This window comes from Strongylocentrotus purpuratus, unplaced genomic scaffold (assembly GCF_000002235.5).
Source record: "Strongylocentrotus purpuratus isolate Spur 01 unplaced genomic scaffold, Spur_5.0 spur5_scaffold_5, whole genome shotgun sequence".
Taxonomy (NCBI): Eukaryota; Metazoa; Echinodermata; class Echinoidea; order Camarodonta; family Strongylocentrotidae; genus Strongylocentrotus; species Strongylocentrotus purpuratus.
The window spans coordinates 23,617,688-23,639,216 of NW_022145611.1; the positions used below are offsets into that span (position 1 = coordinate 23,617,688).

At 34.0% G+C, this 21,529-nt stretch overlaps 1 protein-coding gene across 7 annotated transcripts in view; it reads right to left on the bottom strand.

Annotated features, from left to right (window-relative positions):
* LOC105441745 (sodium- and chloride-dependent betaine transporter-like) overlaps positions 1–21,529 on the bottom strand; it is a 76,772-nt gene that overhangs the window by 15,885 nt on the left and 39,358 nt on the right. For all 7 annotated transcript variants that reach the window (XM_030998660.1, XM_030998658.1, XM_030998659.1 and 4 more), the window contains 4 exons: positions 18,600–18,731; positions 17,405–17,690; positions 10,537–10,675; positions 1,713–1,847 (listed from right to left, as the gene is read on the bottom strand). In XM_030998660.1, coding sequence (XP_030854520.1) covers positions 1,713–1,847; positions 10,537–10,675; positions 17,405–17,690; positions 18,600–18,731 — 692 coding nt within the window. The remainder of the gene's footprint in view (positions 1–1,712; positions 1,848–10,536; positions 10,676–17,404; positions 17,691–18,599; positions 18,732–21,529) is intronic.

Sequence of the window (21,529 nt, forward strand, 5' to 3'; positions counted from 1 at the left end):
GAATTGCATAGGGGCAGCTTAAGAGTTAAAGCTATGACATCCACACAATTATCAGTGATCTGTCATGCATAGTTTTCAATTGGAGATCACATCTCTTAAACAAATATTTGAAGGAAAATGTTGAAATAATGATCTTGATTTTCATTCATCAAGGTCAACATAGATCAGCAGGATATCACATAAACAAGTACAGTATATTATTTGCATAGTGCATGATGAATGACATGAAGCACTGGTTCACGTATTTTGTTTAAAATGAGTGCATGCAGCTTCCTTTCGATCTTTCCATGTACTTCAAGGTCAAAGACATGGGCCATGACTCTTTTATTCTTAAAATAAAATGCTATTTTCATGCTCTTATTTGTTCAATATGGAGGTGTAGAAGATTCTTTTTTGTACATTAACCAACAAGCAAATGTGGATTTGACAACTTTTTCATATTTGTTCAAATATATTCTGTTCCATACACAATGCAATACTAGTATGCATTATCATGCATGGCCTTGTTTTCCTACCTGGGAATCATTTTGTTCTGGACTGTAAAACTGTTTTAAATGTGTACTTGAAAAAATGCTCACCTTATATGATACCAATATGAGTTTACTTATTACTTTTTTTTACAACTACTCAAACTTGTAAATTCATAATTTAATATTTCTTGATATTTATGAGATTTAAACCTTGTCATAAATGTTTTGGACTCTTTGGAAAAAAAGTAACTCGACAATTACCATGGTGATATAAGCCCACAGCCCAATAGCACTAGCTACAATTTCATTAATCATTCATATTTTTCTAAGTGTCATTCACATTCTTCAGTGGAAGATTTATTGCGTACTACCTTCGAGCAAACAAAAGAGAGCAATTTTACATGCAGGAGATGGGGACCCTAGCCTGTAACGGGTCAACATCTATGTGAGCGAGCTCTCCCAATGTGAGATGCACAATGGAATTCTGTTAGGGGATATCCTATATAATCCCCCTTGTGTCAGCCTACATCTTATGTCTTATCTCCTAGAAGTAGTTAAGATGCATAGAAGTGTTGCAACCCCATACCGACTGGGTTGAAATATGTTTATTTCCCTCATTAAACAAAAATAGTAAACATGTGGAATTTGAATTTAACTGTAAATCTTGGTTATAACTGGTTGATATAGTGGGTGGATGGTGGGATTGTATCTTGTAGGATTTTGTATAAATCATGAGAGGCTAATTTTCATCGCATCTCTCAAAATTTGGATAGTGAATGGTATCTTTACCAGCCCTTTCATTGAGAGAAATATGTGTAGCTGCATAAAAGTGAAAGTTCAGATAACAAAATGTTGTTCTTAAAATGAACTTCCTTCCAAATGTTTTTCTTCAAGTGAACTTCCTTTAAAATAAGTAGCTGCAGCAAGCCCAGACAGCTCAGAACACAAACTTCAGGTCAAATGTTTATATAGTTCCCTATTCACATTTGCGAGCACTTTTGCTTTATGTCATGCTTGTTTCCTACATCTGCAGGGTAATTGCACCAGAAAATTTTAGGGTTATTGAACGATATGTCAAATGTCCTTTTCGATACATTACATGCCACAAAAAGATAAGAGCTAAACAGCTGTCATTCTAATTCATGAAAAAAAAAAGAATAGCATAAACCTACTCTAAAGTACACATCGAGGGACAGAATGATCAAGAGCGAGATAGAGGTATAGATATCCACACATACATACCTGACTGTCGGCAAGCCTTGAAATGTTTGGGTTCAAGTAGAAGTAAATACCATTGATGGCATCCGGTAACGTCACCGCCCGAATCATCAGAATGGTGAGCAGAACGTAAGGGAAGGTGGCAGTGAAGTACACGACCTGCATGAAAGTAGATTAAAGATGGATAATTCATTTATTTACTTATTCATTGATATATAATTATTCATTCATTCATTTATCCAATCCTATCCAAAAGATATTTGATATAGCGCCTTTTCCTTGCAGTTACAAAGCGCTGCACACACCGTTCCACAATCCTAACATTTATTAATTTATCTATTTGTTCATTATTCATTCATTCATTTATTCCGGCCGTTACCAGGCAAATAGTTAAAATGTGTACAAATTTAAATTAAGAAGAAAAAATATGAAATACCACCAATTAGTGCCCAGGTACATCACGGATATAGTGAAAAGAAAAATATTTCATTCTATAGTGGTGCATCACTTGTGATGGCATATATTCATGTTACCTATCAGGAGATGAAAATTTGTTAAAGTCTTATATGCATCTTTGAAGCAATCTTATAATGAGATAGCAGTTAGGTTGAGTGACGTTATTTAAGTTTTTATTTAATCATTGAAAAAGTTCAAATATCTATTGTATGTCTATATCTATATCTATATTATGCTCATTCATTATCCCCAAGATTGATTAGAATAATAATAATGAACCATTCTAGTTAGCGTATATCACAAAAATAAATTTGAGCATGTGCTCGTTATCATACGAGATACAAAGAGAAAGAAATCCTAACATATATCATTCCAGCTATTATTTATCAGAATCTCTGACATGCTGTTGATAATTCAGTTCAAGTTCAAAGTTCAAGTTTTATTTCAATTCATATCCATAAAAAATATATAAGATACAGATTTTATACAATATAGAAAACACAGAACACACACAAAATGGAAACAGGTCTACAAATATACTGGAATTATACAAAGTTAATCAGCAATAGAAATGAATTGGGAAAACTGCAAATAAAACCATTAGATTCTGTCGAGGCAGTCCCTGCAAGGTCTTCACTAAATAATATTTTTTTCCCCCATTTTTTTTCTTCATATCGCATCAACTAATTTCAAAGTGCAAATCTATATCAATCTACATACATCTATCAATTCCCTGAATGAATAGAGACCCCATTGAAGGATAAAAAGAAAGCAGGTACCCATTTTTGAGGGTCAGAGCTCAGCCAAACAATTTTATCTGCTCAGGTTCCCACGAACAGAAATGAAGCTTACAATACTTGAAATATTGCTTTTGTAGTCAGGAATGTGAAAATGTATGGGACTTTTCAATATACAATGCATGAAATATAGCAAATGAAATGTATGTGGGTCTTTTGAATACAATTCATCCCATAGCTCCCTACTTTGTACCTTCCTTACATTTTACTTTTATCAAGATGTTCTCTCTCATATATATATATATATCAAAGGCTACTGAAATTCTTAAATATTAATAATAATACAAATTAGATCAATTTATATAGCGCAGCTACTATATAAACACTCTACCCATACTGGGTATCTTACAAGCCCACCATCTTATTACACTCACACACATTTCCTCTCAAATTTGTTTGTCTCAAGTCAATTGGAGTTTTTGTGTGCGTGTTCATCTTCCTTTTGAATTAATTGTATGGCTTCACTTGATATAGGATACATTTTGTTTTCTTTTCCATTAAAATACGAGTTTCATATCAACTGAAACTGAAACAAGGCTATTTTTTAAAAACATTTTTGTTAATCAACTCAGATATATCTACCGATAATGTATGCAAAATTGTTTGCATGTGCATAGGATATCGGCAGCTGAAGTTTACACCTAAAATTCAAATTGTTAATTAATTTCTTGGAAAAGTTTAGTTTCAGAGATAATCTTTCTACTCAAATTTCTTAAGGATAATCTGAACAGGGAATTGAGATGTAACCAAGTCAAGTCAAGTCACATCAGCATACATGTACGTGACCATTCACATTTTGAACATGGCACAAGTACAGTGCATTTATCAATAACGCACGTGTTGATGAATGTTAGATTCAACAAACAGGAGGGTGTTCACTTACACTGCAGTTGACAGAACTTGAAGGTGATCAAAGAAAGCCAGAGAGCATGATGTTCTTCATCAGATATCTCATTATTAGGCCTTTACTCTTTAGGGGAAGTCAAATAATGCTTTCTCTTATACTGTTTTGGTTGTTGTTGTTGGTTTTTAAAAGAAATCAGAACAGTAAAAAGGTCAATAACATATGTTTGCATCTCGAGGCAAATTAATATTGTCTCCTTGAAAACTTTTAAACCTGGGTGAGACTGGGTGAGATGCAAACAAAGACCTATAAATAGGCAGGGGTGAGGTCAACTTGCTGATGAATAGAGAATACGATGATAGAATGATGAATAGAATGTTTGTTACCAGCACTCAACTGACCAGAACTGTACTGCAGTTAATGCAGATATAACCAAGAAGGTCGTCAACATCAAATTCCCTCAACCACATCTTTATCCTTCACCACAATAAGTTTGCTATTTTCTTCACTGGCAATTGAAATTAGAAGGGTGTATTATCTTGTATTAGACTATTCATCTATTCATCTATTCATCTTTTATTCTATTCATGTATTATTCTACTCTTTTCTCTATCCATTTATAAACCAGTTGACCGCACCCCTGGATATTTAGGTCTTTGTTCGCATGTTTTTCTTTTTACAGAGTTCTAAAAATTTACAAAGAGACAATATTTGGCTGGAGATGCAAACATGTTTTTATTGACCTTTACTGATCAGATTTCTTTTGAAAACCAGGAGATATGCTGATGACAAAGCAAGAATTATACCTATTTGGGAATTTATTCCCATTATTTACACTGGCTATTCAATACAACGGCTTAACCTGTTGACTACCGATTTCTCTCATGCTCATATGCTAAATACAGGGACCACGCAGTTCCAGTATGCAATAGCTTAATTTCCTCATCAATACTATAAGACTCAAACAGTTTGCTTTTTTTCTTCAAATCCATTGTCAAAAGATTACACAAAAGTTTGAAAAGTAAGCCTTCAGGGTTCCCAAAGAAGGGAATTGTATGGAAATCTGGCAGCCGAAAACCCTTTTTTATTTAATAGAACACAAGAATATCAACTATAGCTCATGTACTTATTCCAAATGTACTTTGATATTAGTTATCATTTTATGGATTTGTTTAATACAAGCAAATCAAGTATTTATTACTCATCAAATATTTGTAAAGAATAATGGCATAAGTATGCCATAAATATGAGTTTATTTTCTGCGCCATGGCTACATCCAGTTGAGTGAGAGCCAAAAAGTTCAGGAAAAAAAATGAATTCAAGAAGGAAGAAATGGACATGAACAACAATAAAAGAAAAGGCATGAAATAAAGTAAAGGTAAGTTGGTCAATGGAAGCCATAAAAAGTTCCTCAATTCTTAAAGTTTAAATTGACATACTGTACATGTACATCCATGTGTGCTCTGTATTTAACAAAATTCAAAATTAATTAAAAACAAAAACTAAATCACATTTCCAAAGATGCATTTTGTGAATCCGTTTTGATTAGACATTGTTATCAAATGTTTAATGTCATTGAATTCCCCTATCACTCAAAGATATTCCAATAGACCAAATGTATACCTGACTTAAGATTCAGGATACATGTACTAAAGCTCCAAAAGAAGAAAGGTTCATAAGACCAATTTATTTGTCCAGAGGACCTCCAGAGTCTCAAAATCCTTCTGCCACATTTGAGAAGAATTAGACTTAAAATGCTTTATATCACAGACAAATTGAGCATAGATATGAAGGATAAATACTTCATGGTTACTATGGTAACCGTTTCTATTTCTGGGAGAAAAATGTAGACCTTCTTAACAAAATATCTTAATAAACCTCTTCCATGATTTTTCTATTTCATCATCATGTACTCTTCTCTTCTCGTTCTCTTTTCTACTTTGAAAGATATCAAAACCCATACAGAAATTGAAGAGAATAAAGAAGAAAGACAGCACAAATATATAAGTTAATTGAACTAAAGACTTTCAATGTGTATTCAATGAGGCGTGTTGACACTGATGAGAAATGTAATAACCATACCTTATTTCATTTCTCATCAGTGTTGACATATCTTTAGTTCAAATAGTCATTCTTTAGTCTTTTTTCTTTAATCTCTTCAATTTCATCATCTTTAATAGGAGATTACCCGAGAAATTTCCAACTAATCAGCCTAATTAACGAAAGATATTCCAAAGAAACAGGTAGCTGTAAAAGATAGCCTCTAAGGTTTTGTTGACATGGTAACAACTGATAAGCAAACTGTAGGGAATTCAGCTCTGATGAGCATAATTCTATTTCGGGGAAAGCAAGGAACCATCTTGGGAACCTAATGAATCCCAGAACAGTCATCAGTGTGGCTTGACTTGTGGGTCTGTTGTTTTGATATCCGTATGTATGTGCATCCCGATATCAATTTGCTGACATGTTGTATCGGTTATAGGGAACATGAAGACTTCCAAATGCCACCGGGTGTAAAAGAATCGTGTAGCGAAACCAAGCCGCAGACAGCCTGCCTCATCCATGCTGTTCTGTATCTGTGCTTGTGGTGTCTTCCGATATGAATGGTTGATATTATGGAATTTACACCTCTCTGACCTCCTAACACTGCACGTAACCCTTAATCCACGTCTTTCCCCAAGAGCTGTCATCTCAAGAAGCAAGCATTATTGATATGGCAGTCCACGTCTTTCTTGCATGGAACTAGCCCATACGGCTTTGCCACCACCAACACCTGATATGTTGTTGATGCAAGGTTCAACTATGGAGCATGGTTTGACTTTGTATATCAACTACCTGAAAGGCCATCTTTAAAAGATCATATGGGTGCTACATTGATTCAAAGAAAAACTTTTACCCCCAAAGGATACACCCCCCAACATATATTGGATTTTGTTATGTGAAACAGTGGTACATGGAAGACTGTCAGAAGTCTAGACATTGAAGCTCTGGCAATGTTTGAATGGAATATGTCAATGTCTGTATTTGGATATGAAAAGTCAACAGGAGAGAGTGGTGTAACTACATGTATTAATATCATTTGGGAGGGAGGGGGGGGGGTCAAGAAAGCAAGGGGAAAAGTTAAAAGTAGATACATGTAAACAGGGAAAGAGAGAGGAGGAGAATGATCAGGCATACACAACTTATATAAATAATTGCATGTATTAATATCGTTTGGGAGGAGGGGGGGGGGGGGGCTTAAGTGGGGAAAAGGGGTTAAGAAAGCAAGGGGAAGAAATTTAAAGAAGTAGATAGGGAGAGAGAGAGAGAGAGAGAGAGAGAGAGAGGGAGAAAGAGAGAGAGAGTGAGAGTGAGAGAGATGTCAAAATATGGAGAAAAGAAAGAAATATCATCACATGATGATTTATCAGGCATATACAATTTTCTTTAAATAACTACAAGTATGTAGTTACGTATTTCAATATTTACAACCATAAATGTGTATTGCTGCAATATACTTTTTGCAACTATCTTATCTACAATCAGGTAATAACTTTGTTCAAATATTCCTACTTGAGTTTGATATGGGTTATATATACTTCTTATCTTAAGTGCTGCAAATGAACTAAGGTATACTAGTACTTTTCCAGATGGGAGGCAGATGGATATTAGCCAATTCCTTAGAGGAATAATACAGCGTGTCCACACACAAAAAAAATTATCCTAAAACTCTATAATGAAACATCGTATAAAGAATCATCGTATAAATTCCAGGGTGTCCACATACAAGAAACGTTGTATAAAGAATCATCGTATAAATTCCAGGGTGTCCACACACACAAGAAAGTAATCACAAAACTCTACAGCGAAAGTTGTATAGGTGCGCAGTTTGTTACTGCGGTCATGGAATGGAAGCGAAAATGAGAGGTCAGGTCTCCTTAATTCGCACAAGGTCACGTTAAGCCCCGTCCAGTTATACCGCTCTAGTTCGACTAGTTACGTCCACACACAACACATTCCGGGATTAGGCGTGATTAGGCGTACAAAGAGTTACGATCGATCCAAATCAATCGTAAGTCCTCCAATCAATCGCAAGTTTGCAGTCTCCTATCTCTTATGTACATAGTTACGATTGATATCAATCGCAAATAACTTACGATTGATATCAACTCTTTGTAAGACGGGGCCCAGGTCTCCTTTCGCACGAGGTCACGTTAAGCCCCGTCCAGTTATACCGCTCTAGTTCGACTAGTTACGTCCACACACAACACATTCCGTGATTAGGCATGATTAGTTTTTGAGTTCTAGTTCGAAACGATGCCCAAACCCGCGTTTCGTTATACAACTTATCATTAGTAAGCGTCCACACACACAATTTCATCATATAACTACCCCAAAACGGTATAACTAATCACGCCTAATCACGGAAAATGTTGTGTGTGAACACGGGGTTTAGTTGTGCTATTAAGACATGTTGTTAGATCATTAAAAGCAGGATCAGTGTGAAATAAAATATACATAAAGTGAGCTTCAAGGGTGGAAAAAAAATTGATAATGATAAAAACATGAGTATGTCATCAAGACCCATCATAAAAGTATCTTAAATTATGTTTAAAACAAATTTCAAAATGAATATAACCTGTAATGATCAAACTGTATTAAAGATAAAAGTGCTGATCACAGAAATTGCCTCTAAACATTGTTTACCTGGTGGGAATTAATTCTAAGTTTGAAGAATTTAAAGATACCTTTGTTTGTAGAAGTTTTCTGAAAGTTTAGTCATAAACTTTTTAATGATTTTCAATACATAGTGATTTATATGGTGTTACAATATGAGTATGTTTTCAGACTTGGCATGACTCTCATTTTTCAACCATAAATACAAACATGTTTTATAACAGTGTAAAACCAAGTTAATTACTGAGCTTGTAAACCTCTACTTGTGAAACTTCTTCAAATTTACTTCATCCGAAAAAATCTTTATTAGACTCATTGTTCGGTGGGAGAAACCATACATAATATCATTAAATTAATAACAACACACCTGACACCCTTCTAGCTTGGAACAGATGATTTATTAATTATTCAGTACATATGAATTTAAATAATTATGATAACAACAACAATAATGATAGAACTAATAATTACATTAATGATGATAACAACAACAACAATAATAATAATAGTTGGTTCTTGTATAGTGCTCATGTCTGTCGGACATAACACTCCTGGTGCTCCACAGTTATTACCCCAGCTCAAGCATGGCTGCCTTTATGGCACTCTAGCACTTCGAGGAATTAATTCCTGCCAGCTAGGTACCCATTTACATCACCTGGGTTGAGTGTGGCAAATGTCAATTAATGTCTTGCCACAGGACATTAGAGCTATAAAGCTAATAGCCTTGCTAGACCTTAACTTAATTCAGACCATTTGTGAAGTGAAAGGACAAAGTTGGATGTCAACTCATGTCCAAAAACTCCACAATTCGTCGCTGTTTTCACGAAGTGACGGTAGTGAAAAAAAATTGCATTCACTTTGCGTTACGATTTTCCTCACTACCGTCACTTCGTGAAAACAAGGACGAATTGATGCTTGGTGAAGTATGGGACATCGAGACAACCTTTTCACGACTTGTCTACCAATTTAAAAAAAAATGTTTTGTGATTTCCTTTTAAATACAAATTTGCTCTACGCGCAACATTAGACCGTCTTGCAAATTGCACACACACACACACAAATTTTCAATTTCACACTCATTGAACATTGCATGAATTTTTGGGGTAAATTTATGTGACCGTTCGCTTTAACAATGACATCTGTGGCTTTTCAGACAGATAATAATTTTCAACACATTTCAAGGCTTGTGGTTTGCATCATGATGATCCTAAACCTTTTTATTCCTACATGACTCCAACTACCTATTAACTCATTTTTTGGAACTTTTCCAAAATGATTGTTCAACCATGCTATCAGCCAAATGTATCCTCGTTATGGCCGGAACCGACTGGGCTATTCATTATCTTAAAAACTTTAAAAACTCTTTATCTGTAATGCTTATCCAAATTCACCCAAGCAAGAGTACATTATTTAAAAGCATGCAAAGACATAAATTCAATGGTAATTCAATACCTAAAAATAAAATCATGGTTGGATTATATCCAGGTAATGTTTGCACTTTCAAGGTGAAAGAGCAAAGTGAACTGCGTGATTCACTAGGCTGTTGAAACTACCTTAGGTTGCAATCATGTTCCACCTATTTTTCTCGGTGAACATTCCCTAAATGTATATTCTTTAAAAAAATCCTTTACAGTGCACATTCAATTTACACGTGCCGAATGATTTGGGAAAGTGAACTTTCCAATTAATTGAAGCAGTGCAAAGATGAGTTTGAAAACAATAAATAAAAAAGAGCATCAAAGACATCTTGCTCTATAATTTTTCTGTCATCTGGACATAAACAATACATTATTGAAAAGCAATGTAGTAGACCGAGCTTGTTGGAAATATACCTCCTTGTATACAAAGGAGCACATGAAAACAACATCAATGAATAAAGAAGTCAATTGCACCTGTACATTGTACAAATGTAGAAGAAATCATGCAGAAAGTGTGATTGAAAAGCAAATAAATAAATAAATAAATAACAAATATATAAGGATGAATGTTTCTAACAGATGTGAGCAGAGGAAAATGAATGGAAATGAGTATGACTGACAGAAAAATCCACAACTCAGTGATATTAAAACAATTCCACAGACATGGTGAAATTTACCTTTCCCGAACTCTTGACTCCTTTACAGATGCACAGGTAGATGAGGAGCCAGGAGAGAATCAAACAAAGCATGAGCTGCCAGTTCATCCCACCTAGATCATGGACACCATCGGATAAGTGGATCTGAAGCACCTTGCGTCTGTCAAGAAAAAAAAACATGGTACATTAGCTCAGTTTAATAAGATCCTTGATGAACCACTAGGGGAGGGGAGGGGAGGGGAATCCTAAAAGAATTTTAGCTTGAGAAAATGAGTTTTCATATGAGGTGTTAGTTCACTAATAAAATCTATGACACCCCAAGGATTTTCATAAAAACACAGTGAAGGAGGGGGGGGGGGGGGGGGAGGAGAGCCCCATTTTTTTAAAAGGATAATTTCATCTTTTTCAAATACATGTATGTAAAAATGTATTAGTTTCCTTTCTTTTAAACAATAATTGGGTTTTAAAAAAGATCAGATAGTGCACAAGATCCATATAAATTTTAGACCTGCACTGGAATGCAATTGATTATGATATAGTGCTTATAGAAGAAATTACAGACATTTCTCACCCGACAGAGGATACTCATGCTGGTACCACTTTTGTCACTATTTTCAGCTTTTCAACTTTTTCTTCTTCCTCATTGACTACCAACGTACTGTATGCATCTTTTTCAAATTTGTTAAAGAGCATACACTTGGGATTTAACCCCCCCCCCCAAAAAAAAAAGGGGGGGAATCAAATTCTGAGAATTAAAAAAGATTATTTTACCAAGAGAATTGACAGGGCATTTGGTGTACATGGATGAGGATATGAAAACAATCATGTACTGCAAATAAGTATAGACTGGATATCAACTGAACAAAGGAAAGGGCATTCAGTACACACAGAATTGAATATCAAGACAGATCCGGTAGTTGATACTTCATAGATAAATGAATCATTGAAAAATCATCAATCATTAAAAGAAATCAGCTGAGATAAGGTTTTCAAAGTCTAATTGTTAATCATATCTTTGCCCAAATTGGCTGACATGTGCTTTCTAAAAATTAGACAATTACCATTCACGTGAATGCACGCTGCTTTTCACATGTTAATTATGAAATATTAAAATGAGGAAAAAACAAAAGGTAAAATGCAAGAGAACTTGAAATCTAACAATTCCACAAAATTTCCACTATCAAAGTTTTCCACCTGACATCATAGTGATAGCTTTTGGCAATGAAAGATAAGTGGATGTCAATAGAATTCTTTGAAGAGTGCCATGTATGTAAACAGTGCAACAAATGTGAACCAACCATATAATCTACATGTAATTTGTGTTTTGGGGGGTAATTAATCATTTCCATCAACAAAACTATGTTTGTATGGCAATTGATACCAATCACATAAACTTGTTACTATCACTCTTTCCAGTTCATTTATCATTAAAAAAAACATAACAAACCAAAATATAATTTTTTTTTATTGACCACTTATGACTAATGTGTTGAGTTCTACTGTGCAATACAAGTATGTTTACAATGACCATGGCCTGAGACATAAACTCATGATAGCTCAAGTCACACGAACAAGATCAACTGACACCAGACAGAAAATAGATCAACTAAAAAAATAACATTGTCCGGAACATGGTCAATGTCTTCTTGATAATCGGTTGATTTGGAGTCGGTTAGTATGAGACAGGAAGAGTCAATCAGCCTTCACTACTTCCAAAATAGTTCACATGAATGATCAGTTAGGAACAGATCAATTATTTTTTCCTTCTCACTTCAAATATCAAAACCTACTTTTGCCAAGTATGTCAAATCCCCAATTATGATTTATATTCAGACTATCAGATTAATCCTGAATATATAATTATGGAAAGAATCTTCTGAAAAGAAAGCAAAATTGTCAAAGGCTCTACGATGAAAGAAAGAAATTTGTATTTGAACTGTCACTTTTCTTTCAGAGCCATGATGCAGTTTTAATAGTGGGATCTGCTTCTTTTTAAATAGAAAAGCTTGTCTTCATTTCCTTTTGAAATTCAAAACCCTAGTCAGAAATCATCAAACTCTGTCTGATTCAGGATGAAATAAACACCAAAATAGACACTTTAATTGAAATTTGACAAATAAATATTGAATCTGAGACAGGGTTTAGTAAACTTGATGTTAAGGAAATGCCATTTGCCATTTGTCTTATTATTGTTAAAACTGAAGAAAAAAAGAAGACAACTTTTATGTTTATTAACGACTTGATATAAAAATGTGATAAAAATATTAAAAACATAGTTATATTTCTATTGGTACAATAAATTATACATGTCACAGACTGCATCTTGAAATTATACTCATGTAACAGTCAAACAGAATAAAGGTCAAACATTTGGGATGGAAATCTACCAAAGATTATTCTTCAAATTTGTTTGATGATCACTTGCAAATACAATGCTCAAAGGTCACTAGCCATTTGGCAGCCTCATGACTCTTGTGTACACGATGCACATATCATACGAGGTTTAATGCAGTTTACTATCTATTTCAGGACACAGTATTGCCTATTAAAGGCAGTGTTATTATGTACATTACTACTTTATTTAAAAAATAAAACGCCCAGATATATCGTATCTGTTGTTTCTATGACCCAGAAGCTTTAAACCTATTTTAACTGAGACATTTACACTTTAATGGGTGGAGCATTGCATCATTGTATTGATCAATTTCTACTCTTTAGTACCGGGTATACAGAATATTAGCAGGGTTTACATGATAGGGGATTGGTCAAATTTTTAACAGCAGTACTACTTATCATTTCTTTCCTATGATGTAAAAGCTTTGAATTTTAATGTCTGTTCAAGTACCAGTAGTACTTTGTTATTCTTTCAATTGACAATTCATGTTACTGAGATTTTAATATGAAAGTCTACCAGATATAGATTTATTGTTTATTTTTAGCTTCATACATACATGGCTCATGTTAATGATGTTGGCGGCAACAATTGAAGAAAAAGTTTTAAAGAAAAATTAAAGTTATCTGTACAAAAGTTAGAAAGTACTTCTGTACACATGTACCTTACCCTTGTTTTCTATGATCCCATAGCTTAAAATATTTCATGTAATATTCAAGTAAAACTATTGCATCATGCGTTTCGTTAATCAAAATTCTCAACTTTGATACTAGTAAAAGAGATCCCCTCCCCATCCCCCCCCCCCCAAAAAGGTAAATAAATAAATAAATGTTCAATTAATGTGTAGACCTAGGAACTTCTATGCTACCTTTAATCAATACTCGTCTATAACAAAAACAACCAAATCCCTCCATTGCACTGTTGTGACAATTAACTGTTAATAAAACTATTAGGCTATCAATAAAAGTTCATCAAGTTTGTTTGGCCTTGAATGTGAATGAGCGAATCAGATGCTCATATCATATCCTGTAGACTTCATGGCTCCCATAGAGATTGAAGGGAGAAAAAAAACAGCTTGACCAAAGGTCAGGGCAGACATTTATCATGGCAAATACATTAATTAGTTAACTATCTTTAACTAGCTGAGAAGCTAGTGTTGACTCTGCAGACATTAATTAGTTAACTATCTTCAACTAGCTGAGAAGTGCTGAATCTGCAGATTATGAATTGTTTAAAGCGTAGTTTACAGGAGGGATTAGACCGCTCTGCAAAATCACTGGACAGGTGGTTATCTCATCAACTCAGCTCTCAGTTAACATAAGAACAAGAGGATCATGGGGGACCAATGGTCACCGATTAGGCATTGTTTGTTATATAGAGGGCGCAAGTAGCTACCAGTAGTGCAGTGAGCCTTTAAATGTACAAAGTCAGAGAAGCATGACTTTTCAAATGTACATTATATTCCTATTTTGGAGACCATAATCTCCACAGAAATTTAGGGTAGACACTTTATTTATAGTTATTTTGTTAGTGTAATGTTATCATACACAGAACTTTTTTCTTCATTTCTTTCAGAAGCCTAAAGTTAAGGAAAAATTTAATTTAAAATTATCTTGACCACCAGCTTTATAATCCTGGCACCATTTGTAAAATTTTAAATTCTCTTCTTAGAAATTTTCGTCACGCTTTTTCAATTTATGATTTATTTTTTTTAAAGGACATTATACTATATCACATTATCACTAATCAGAAGTTCTGTTATCATTATTATTGCTGTGGTTGTGGTTGTTGTTGTTGTTGTTGTTGTTGTTGTGTAAAAGAAAATGCCTACCCTGCTCTTCTTAGTTTCTAGAATATGCACAAAAAACTTTCTGAAAACAGTAGTCTACCAGAGAACTAGGAAAACCTGTTCCAATTAAAAGGGTCGAGTCATTCTATAATCTGTAAATATGAAATTTTCCATAAATTGTCTTCTCTCATTTCTGTGAAAACTCTTGGCTCCATAGCAGGCAATGATTCACAGTCATCATTGAGTATAAGATAATAAGTACTACAGGTAACTATACATGCAGTTTACAAAGGGTTAACTTAATCTAATTCAAGTAACATAACAAGGCTACTGCATAAAAATTGCACCGTAAACATTTTAGTTCCAGAACAAACATGTTAATGTTGTACAGGAACAAGACACAATCTGAGCGCATGTTACAGCACTCTGTTGATTGTGTGCTTAATCTCTTTGAGATAAAATGTGATATCTTTTATTACAGTATCTTCATGATATCAGTTGTTAACGACGGAACCGCATGATAATAATAGAACTGGCTGAAAAATGGGGTCCTGGCCAGGATTTTAGATTCAATTACTCCAATGACTCCAAGAGAAATAATAAACATTGTAGATAAATTAAAAAGTAATAAATGTAGTGTTTTTGACAGTGTTGATGTTAAGATGGTTAAAAGAGTTATACATTTGATCTGTTATCCATTATGTGCAATATTCAATTCTTCATTGGAAACTGGGATCGTACCAGATCAGATGAAAATTGCTCAAATTATACCTATATTTAAAAGTGGTACTAAAACTGATATGTCCAATTATAGTCCTATATCACTACTTCCAGTATTGTCTAAGATATTAAAAAGAGCTATGTATAATCGCTTATATTCCTTTTTGAATCTGCATAATATTTTGAATAATTCACAATTTGGTTTTCAAACAGGCCACTCCACATCCTCTGCTTTAGCTGATTTTACATGCCAAGTTTCTCAAGTTTTTGATAAATCGGAAGTCATGATGGGATTGTTTTTAGACCTCAGTAAAGGCTTTGATACTCTAGATCATAATATTATACTTGCAAAATTATTCAATTACTGAATATGTGGTGTGTTATTAAATTGGTTTAAGAGTTATTTATCAAACAGAAAACAATTTGTCAAAATTAAAGGTAATATTTCGTCTATACAAACAGTTGTATGTGGAGTGCCACAAGGCTCTATTTAAGGCCCGCTTTTATTTATTCTTTCTATTAATGACATGTGCAATATATCAAACAAACTAAAATATATCTTATTTGCAGACGACACCAGAGAGTTTATGTCTCATAAAAATATTCAAAGTTTACAACATGACTTTGGTAACGAAATAAACAAGCTATTACATTGGCTTTCTTTGAATAAATTAATTTTGAATGTTAATAAAACTAACTACATGGTATTTACAAAACAACAAAAAATAGATTTTAATGAGGTTGATCTTCAGGTGAATAATCATGAATTCCAACGTGTATCTGTAAACAAATTCCTCAGAATAGAAATTGATTCTAAACTTACATGGAATGAACACACTGGTGCTGTCTGCGACAAGTTCTCAAAAAATACTGGCATTCTAAACAAACTTAGATTTCTACCAAAATGTGTTTTAAGAATTTTATTTAATCCTTAATTCTTCCTCATTTATATTACTGTTCTGAAATATGGACCAATCTGAATAGGATACTCAAAATGTTAAAGAAAGCCATCCGGGTAATTTCAAATTCACACTACAGAGCTCATTCGAAACCTATATTTTATAAATTAAAGCTTCTCAATGTATTTGATATCTGCAAATATCATATTGCAGTCCTTATGTACTTGTGTCAAAATGAATCTTTACCATGTGCACTTCTAAAGTATTTTAATTTGAATTCGACTTTTCATGATTATGAATCTAGAAATGCATCTAATTTCAACTTACCACATTATATTAAAACAACTTTAATAAAAAAGTCGATATCTTTCGATGGTCCAAAAATTTGGAATTCCATTCCAATAAATATAAAAAATTGCAAAAGTCTTCAAACTTTTAAACGAAAATATAAAATGTATTCAATTGAATCTTACGTGCTATAACTCACCAGGCTCTTTACCCCCCCCCCCCCCTGTTTTCCATCATTTTTTCATGCTTCCAATCGTACAACATTTAATTTGCCTTTTATTTATATTATAATGAGGGATGGGCTCTAGCATAAGGACCATACTCCTTTTAAGCTCATCCCTTCACTCCCATTATGTTATGTTTTTTTGTTTTTTGTTGTTGTTGAATGTATGATATTTTATGTGTGATTATTCCGTATTTAATTGTATATGTTCTTGTATTTTTAATGATGAGTGTAAATAAACGAACTTGAACTTGAATTACATGTCTAAAAATGCTGAAAATTATATTCTCTAGCAAACAAATTATTTATTTTATCTCCCACAGTTATGTTGAGAACTTGGTTAGTTTAAATGCAGTTGTTGTTTGATTGTGAATATTTACATATATCAGGAGACTGTCATAAAGCTTTGATATATATTTTGTACACGTTACAAGAGTGAGGGGCCAAGACATGTGGCGTATGCCTGGCCTGATCTATTGCACATTGCGCATATTCACGGCATCCCTCCTGATTTGGGCGTGTTTTTCAGAATACAGATACTGTACGATGAATTAAAACGCAAATGACTGGATACTTACTCCCAGAACTCCACAGTGGCAGTTGTCCTGAGCGTTTCATTGGCGCACTCTGTCACATTCTGCAACATCCCACCGTCGGCAGTGGTCATGAGTTGGGTCGTCACGTCACTGGTCTGGTTGACGGCTTCGGGAACGAAGCAGCAGGGCGTGTTCCATACGTTGTCGCAGTGGGACCAGGGTAGTACGGAAGTGAAGGACATGAACATGTAGTAGAACGACCAGGCCATGATGATGATGTAGTAGGTGTTCAGGAACAGAAGGATGACCACACTGGCCAGACCAATGCCTAAAATCATGAAAGAGATTATAAGATGAAGCAAGGCAATATCTATTGCCTAGTATATATCAAGTAGGTTAAAGACAGATGATCATTATACAGTCAAACCTGTCTATAGCGACTGCCCAAGGGAAACACAAAAAGTGGTCTTGTAGACAGGTGGTTTTTGTAGACAGGTTCCTTTAGTATATGTTTCAATGAGAAACCATTTTCAAGGGAAACAAAAAAAGTGTTTGTTGTAGACAGGTGGTCACTAAAGCAGGTTTGACTGTATTTCATTTATGTTGTAGAAAGACTTGTATTAACAGAAGGCAGTGCTCAACACTAATAGGTGCCCAGGACACATGGGTCCAAATTTAACCTCAGGACCTTCAAATTTGTTACATTTTAACACGGGGCTAATGTACATGTATACAAATCTTAAAACCCTCAATCCGGAGCCCCCATTAAAAAAAGTTAGTGTGGAGCCCTGCAGAAAGTTATATAAACAGTTTATACTGAAAAACCAGAAACTTTCATGATCTTTGTGAAGTCTGGATTTGGGAAAGCCTCATGAAATGCTGCAAAATGATAGCTTTACAACATTTAATGCAGCTTTCTTGCAGCAAAAATGGCAAATTTGCAAAGTTCCTGTTTTTTTACAGTAAGGTGAAGAAGGCAGACTAAGCCCGTTATTGAGAAAAAGAAAAAAAGGAAGAAAAATAACTTTTAAACTTATTATTATTCTTATGTCTGTTAGGAGCAAGAAGGGCTTTAACTCATATACTTAAACAGAGAGCTAGCTAGCAGTAGCACCTTCTGGCTCTAAACAGACGCATATACTACATGTATTCCATTGAGATGGATGTAGAATGGGTCAGTTGGATAATGAATGATACACAAAATCATGAGGGAAACCTAAATGTTTGTGAATCTCACCTTTGAATATAGGACTGATATTCCATGCTGTTATACCGCCTTGGTTGGTGTACTGACCAAGACCAATCTCAAGGATCAGGAGAGGTATCCCTCCAATAAACAGACAAATAAAATACGGGATCAGGAAAGCACCTGCACAAGAGAGAGAGAGAGACAAAAGAAAGAAAGAAGAAACAGATCAATAACATTTCATTTCATTATCAAAGTATTCAGACACAAGCGTGGTGAAATATGAGAAATAAGCTTGAGATTGATTTCAATGGCTGAATTACAGATTGATAGGTTTTGAATACGCCTCTAATCAACCTGTTTGGGATCAGTGGTCTTTCAGCATGGCTTGGTGTGGTGTCATGCTCCGGTACTCTCTGTGTCGTTTAAGCAGGATTCATATGAATATGAAACTATTCTTTTATTTGTTATATATATACATATATATATATATATATATATATATATATAAATTTTTTTTTTTTTTTTTTTTTTTTTTTTGCTCTAGTGATCCCCTCCTAACAAGCCCTTTAGGATTTTGTCGGGTCACCGTTTTCTTTCAGTTCTTTGTATTTATTTGTATTACTAGCTCATATGTATGTATTATATTGATTTCTAAGCATACTTTTTCATGTTATATTGTAAAACAGCATTTGAGGGGCTAACACTTCAACAAGCTCTGCTTCTAGTTAGTTCCTCTTTTCTCGTGCTTTTTCTATTATATTTGTTGTTTCATTGCATATTTTTGTAGTACAATTATTCATTATGTTTTGCATGAGAAATAAAATCATTTGAATTATTTAGGATGATCTTTGCATAGGCCAAAGTGTTTAAATTCACAATCTGGAAGAAAGTGATATTCCAACAAGAGGTCATGGCAGGATGCAACATCCCCTTGAGCCTATAAAAACAGCCAGGCCTCTCATAGCAGTCGATATATCTATACTATTGCTTATAAGCTTTTCGTTGATAATTCATCTATTTCATTTCTCACTTCGGATAGGGTCTTTAAGTATTAACCTAGTGTTTTCTTTGTGCTAGCTGTCTCCAATAATCTAAGGGGATGATCAAAGCAACTGGAGCCAAATTAAAATTCAACATGTAGTGCCACCATTCAAGTTTTTTGTTCCTTCTATTGCCTATTCACACCTAATCAAATTTATATTTAGGATTAAGTAAAAAGAGAGCTGTTGAAACTGTCCCACCAAATCAGACTTGACTGTCATCTGTGTGTTATAAAACGCAGTTTTGCCAACTCCCTAGACAAACAATTTTGAAAGTTGTGTGTTCTTGTTAAGACATTCAACAAATATTGTCGAGTATGATAAAAGGCTTTTCTGCTTTTCTGCATTCAGAACTGTTTCATGACTACACAGTGTCTGTATTTATAAGCAAAGACTTTCTATTTGTTTCAGATTGATTCTACAATGAAAATTTGATTGATAGAAGTAACCCCTCCCTCTCCATCAAACCTACAGGTATACAAAACTTTAAAAGTCTACCTTTAAATTATCTTCCAATAAATTTGATGTCATTTTTTTTTTAATATTTGAAAGTAACATCAATTAATTTCCCATTTCGAATGCCTCTGACACAAAGTTTGCATTATGAAAAAAATAAATGTCAGTGCTTTCACTGTAATATCAGACACATACATGTATTACTACTTATTCTGATATTCTTTTACATGCTGTTACTAATTTCCCTGAAAGTTTGCATTATGTTCCAAAAACAATTGTAATGCTAAATACAAAAACAAATTTGCAATGCCCTCTAACACTGAAAAGATCTAATTCCCTTGAAAGTTTGCATTATTTTCCAAAAAACAATTGTAAAGTTAAATACAAAAACAGATTTGCAGTGCCCTTTAACACTGAAAAGATTTTGACTTAAATTTGTCTAATTCATCCCTATATGTTGATAATTCTACAAGGACTCGTGGAAATCTGTTATGAAATGATCAAAGTGATCGCAACCAGATATCTTGAGCTAGTATACAGCTGACAGGATGCACACAAGTCAAATCTAATTAGTCGAACATATAACATTGCATTTGCAACAAGTTTGTAGTAAATGATCGTACTCTCAAAGTTTAAACCTCCTAATGTATCAGCTTATAAATGGAAAAGTTGATAATAACAACTGTGGTAATGACAACTTAAGAAGTAGATGGACTGATTGACATAGTTGGGAATTCGAAGGAAGTCACAATTATTTCCACTCCAAAAGTTCTGTCGATCTGTCACCTTACTTGACAAGTCATTTCCTACAGCTGGGTACTAGCTAGAGGAAGATAAATAAACCTTTGCCCACAATAGTTGGGCCAGTGAAGTCTGATATTAAAACCCTTAAAATTTTTGTGAGATTTTTTTCTCCATAAGTAGAGTACATTGATTCACAGATAAGAGGTGAGCATGGATCATTCGTACATTCCCTCATCCTGACTGTGATCTAAATTAGCAAGTTGTATTTTCTCCTTTTGCAATTGCCTTTTTGGAAATTTCTATAACTACATCATAAATGGTTACTCTTAACTCGTTTTCCAGAAGTAAGCATTCTATGAAGATAAAACATTCAAATGCCATGGTATCATAAATAATATTTTCCCCCTTCTGTTTCTGTTAGGCCTAGATGAAATTGGAGTCAGGATTTGTATTTTATTTCATGTGTGATGTATCTTTATAGTTTCACTTTCAAATGTTCAGCAGTATTTTTATAGCAGTAACCTATGATGTGACATTTATGGATCTCTTGCACAACATTCCCCCAGCAATACAATCCAAGAGGAGTTTTTTTAACAAGATGATTTTTTTTTAAAACCCTTTAAACCCAGACATGTATACGGAGGTCATAACTCATGGTTAGACCTGCATTCATAATGTCACCAACAATTTTAGTTACTAAAAAAAACTTGGCTTATTGGGTGAGGATTGAACAAAGTG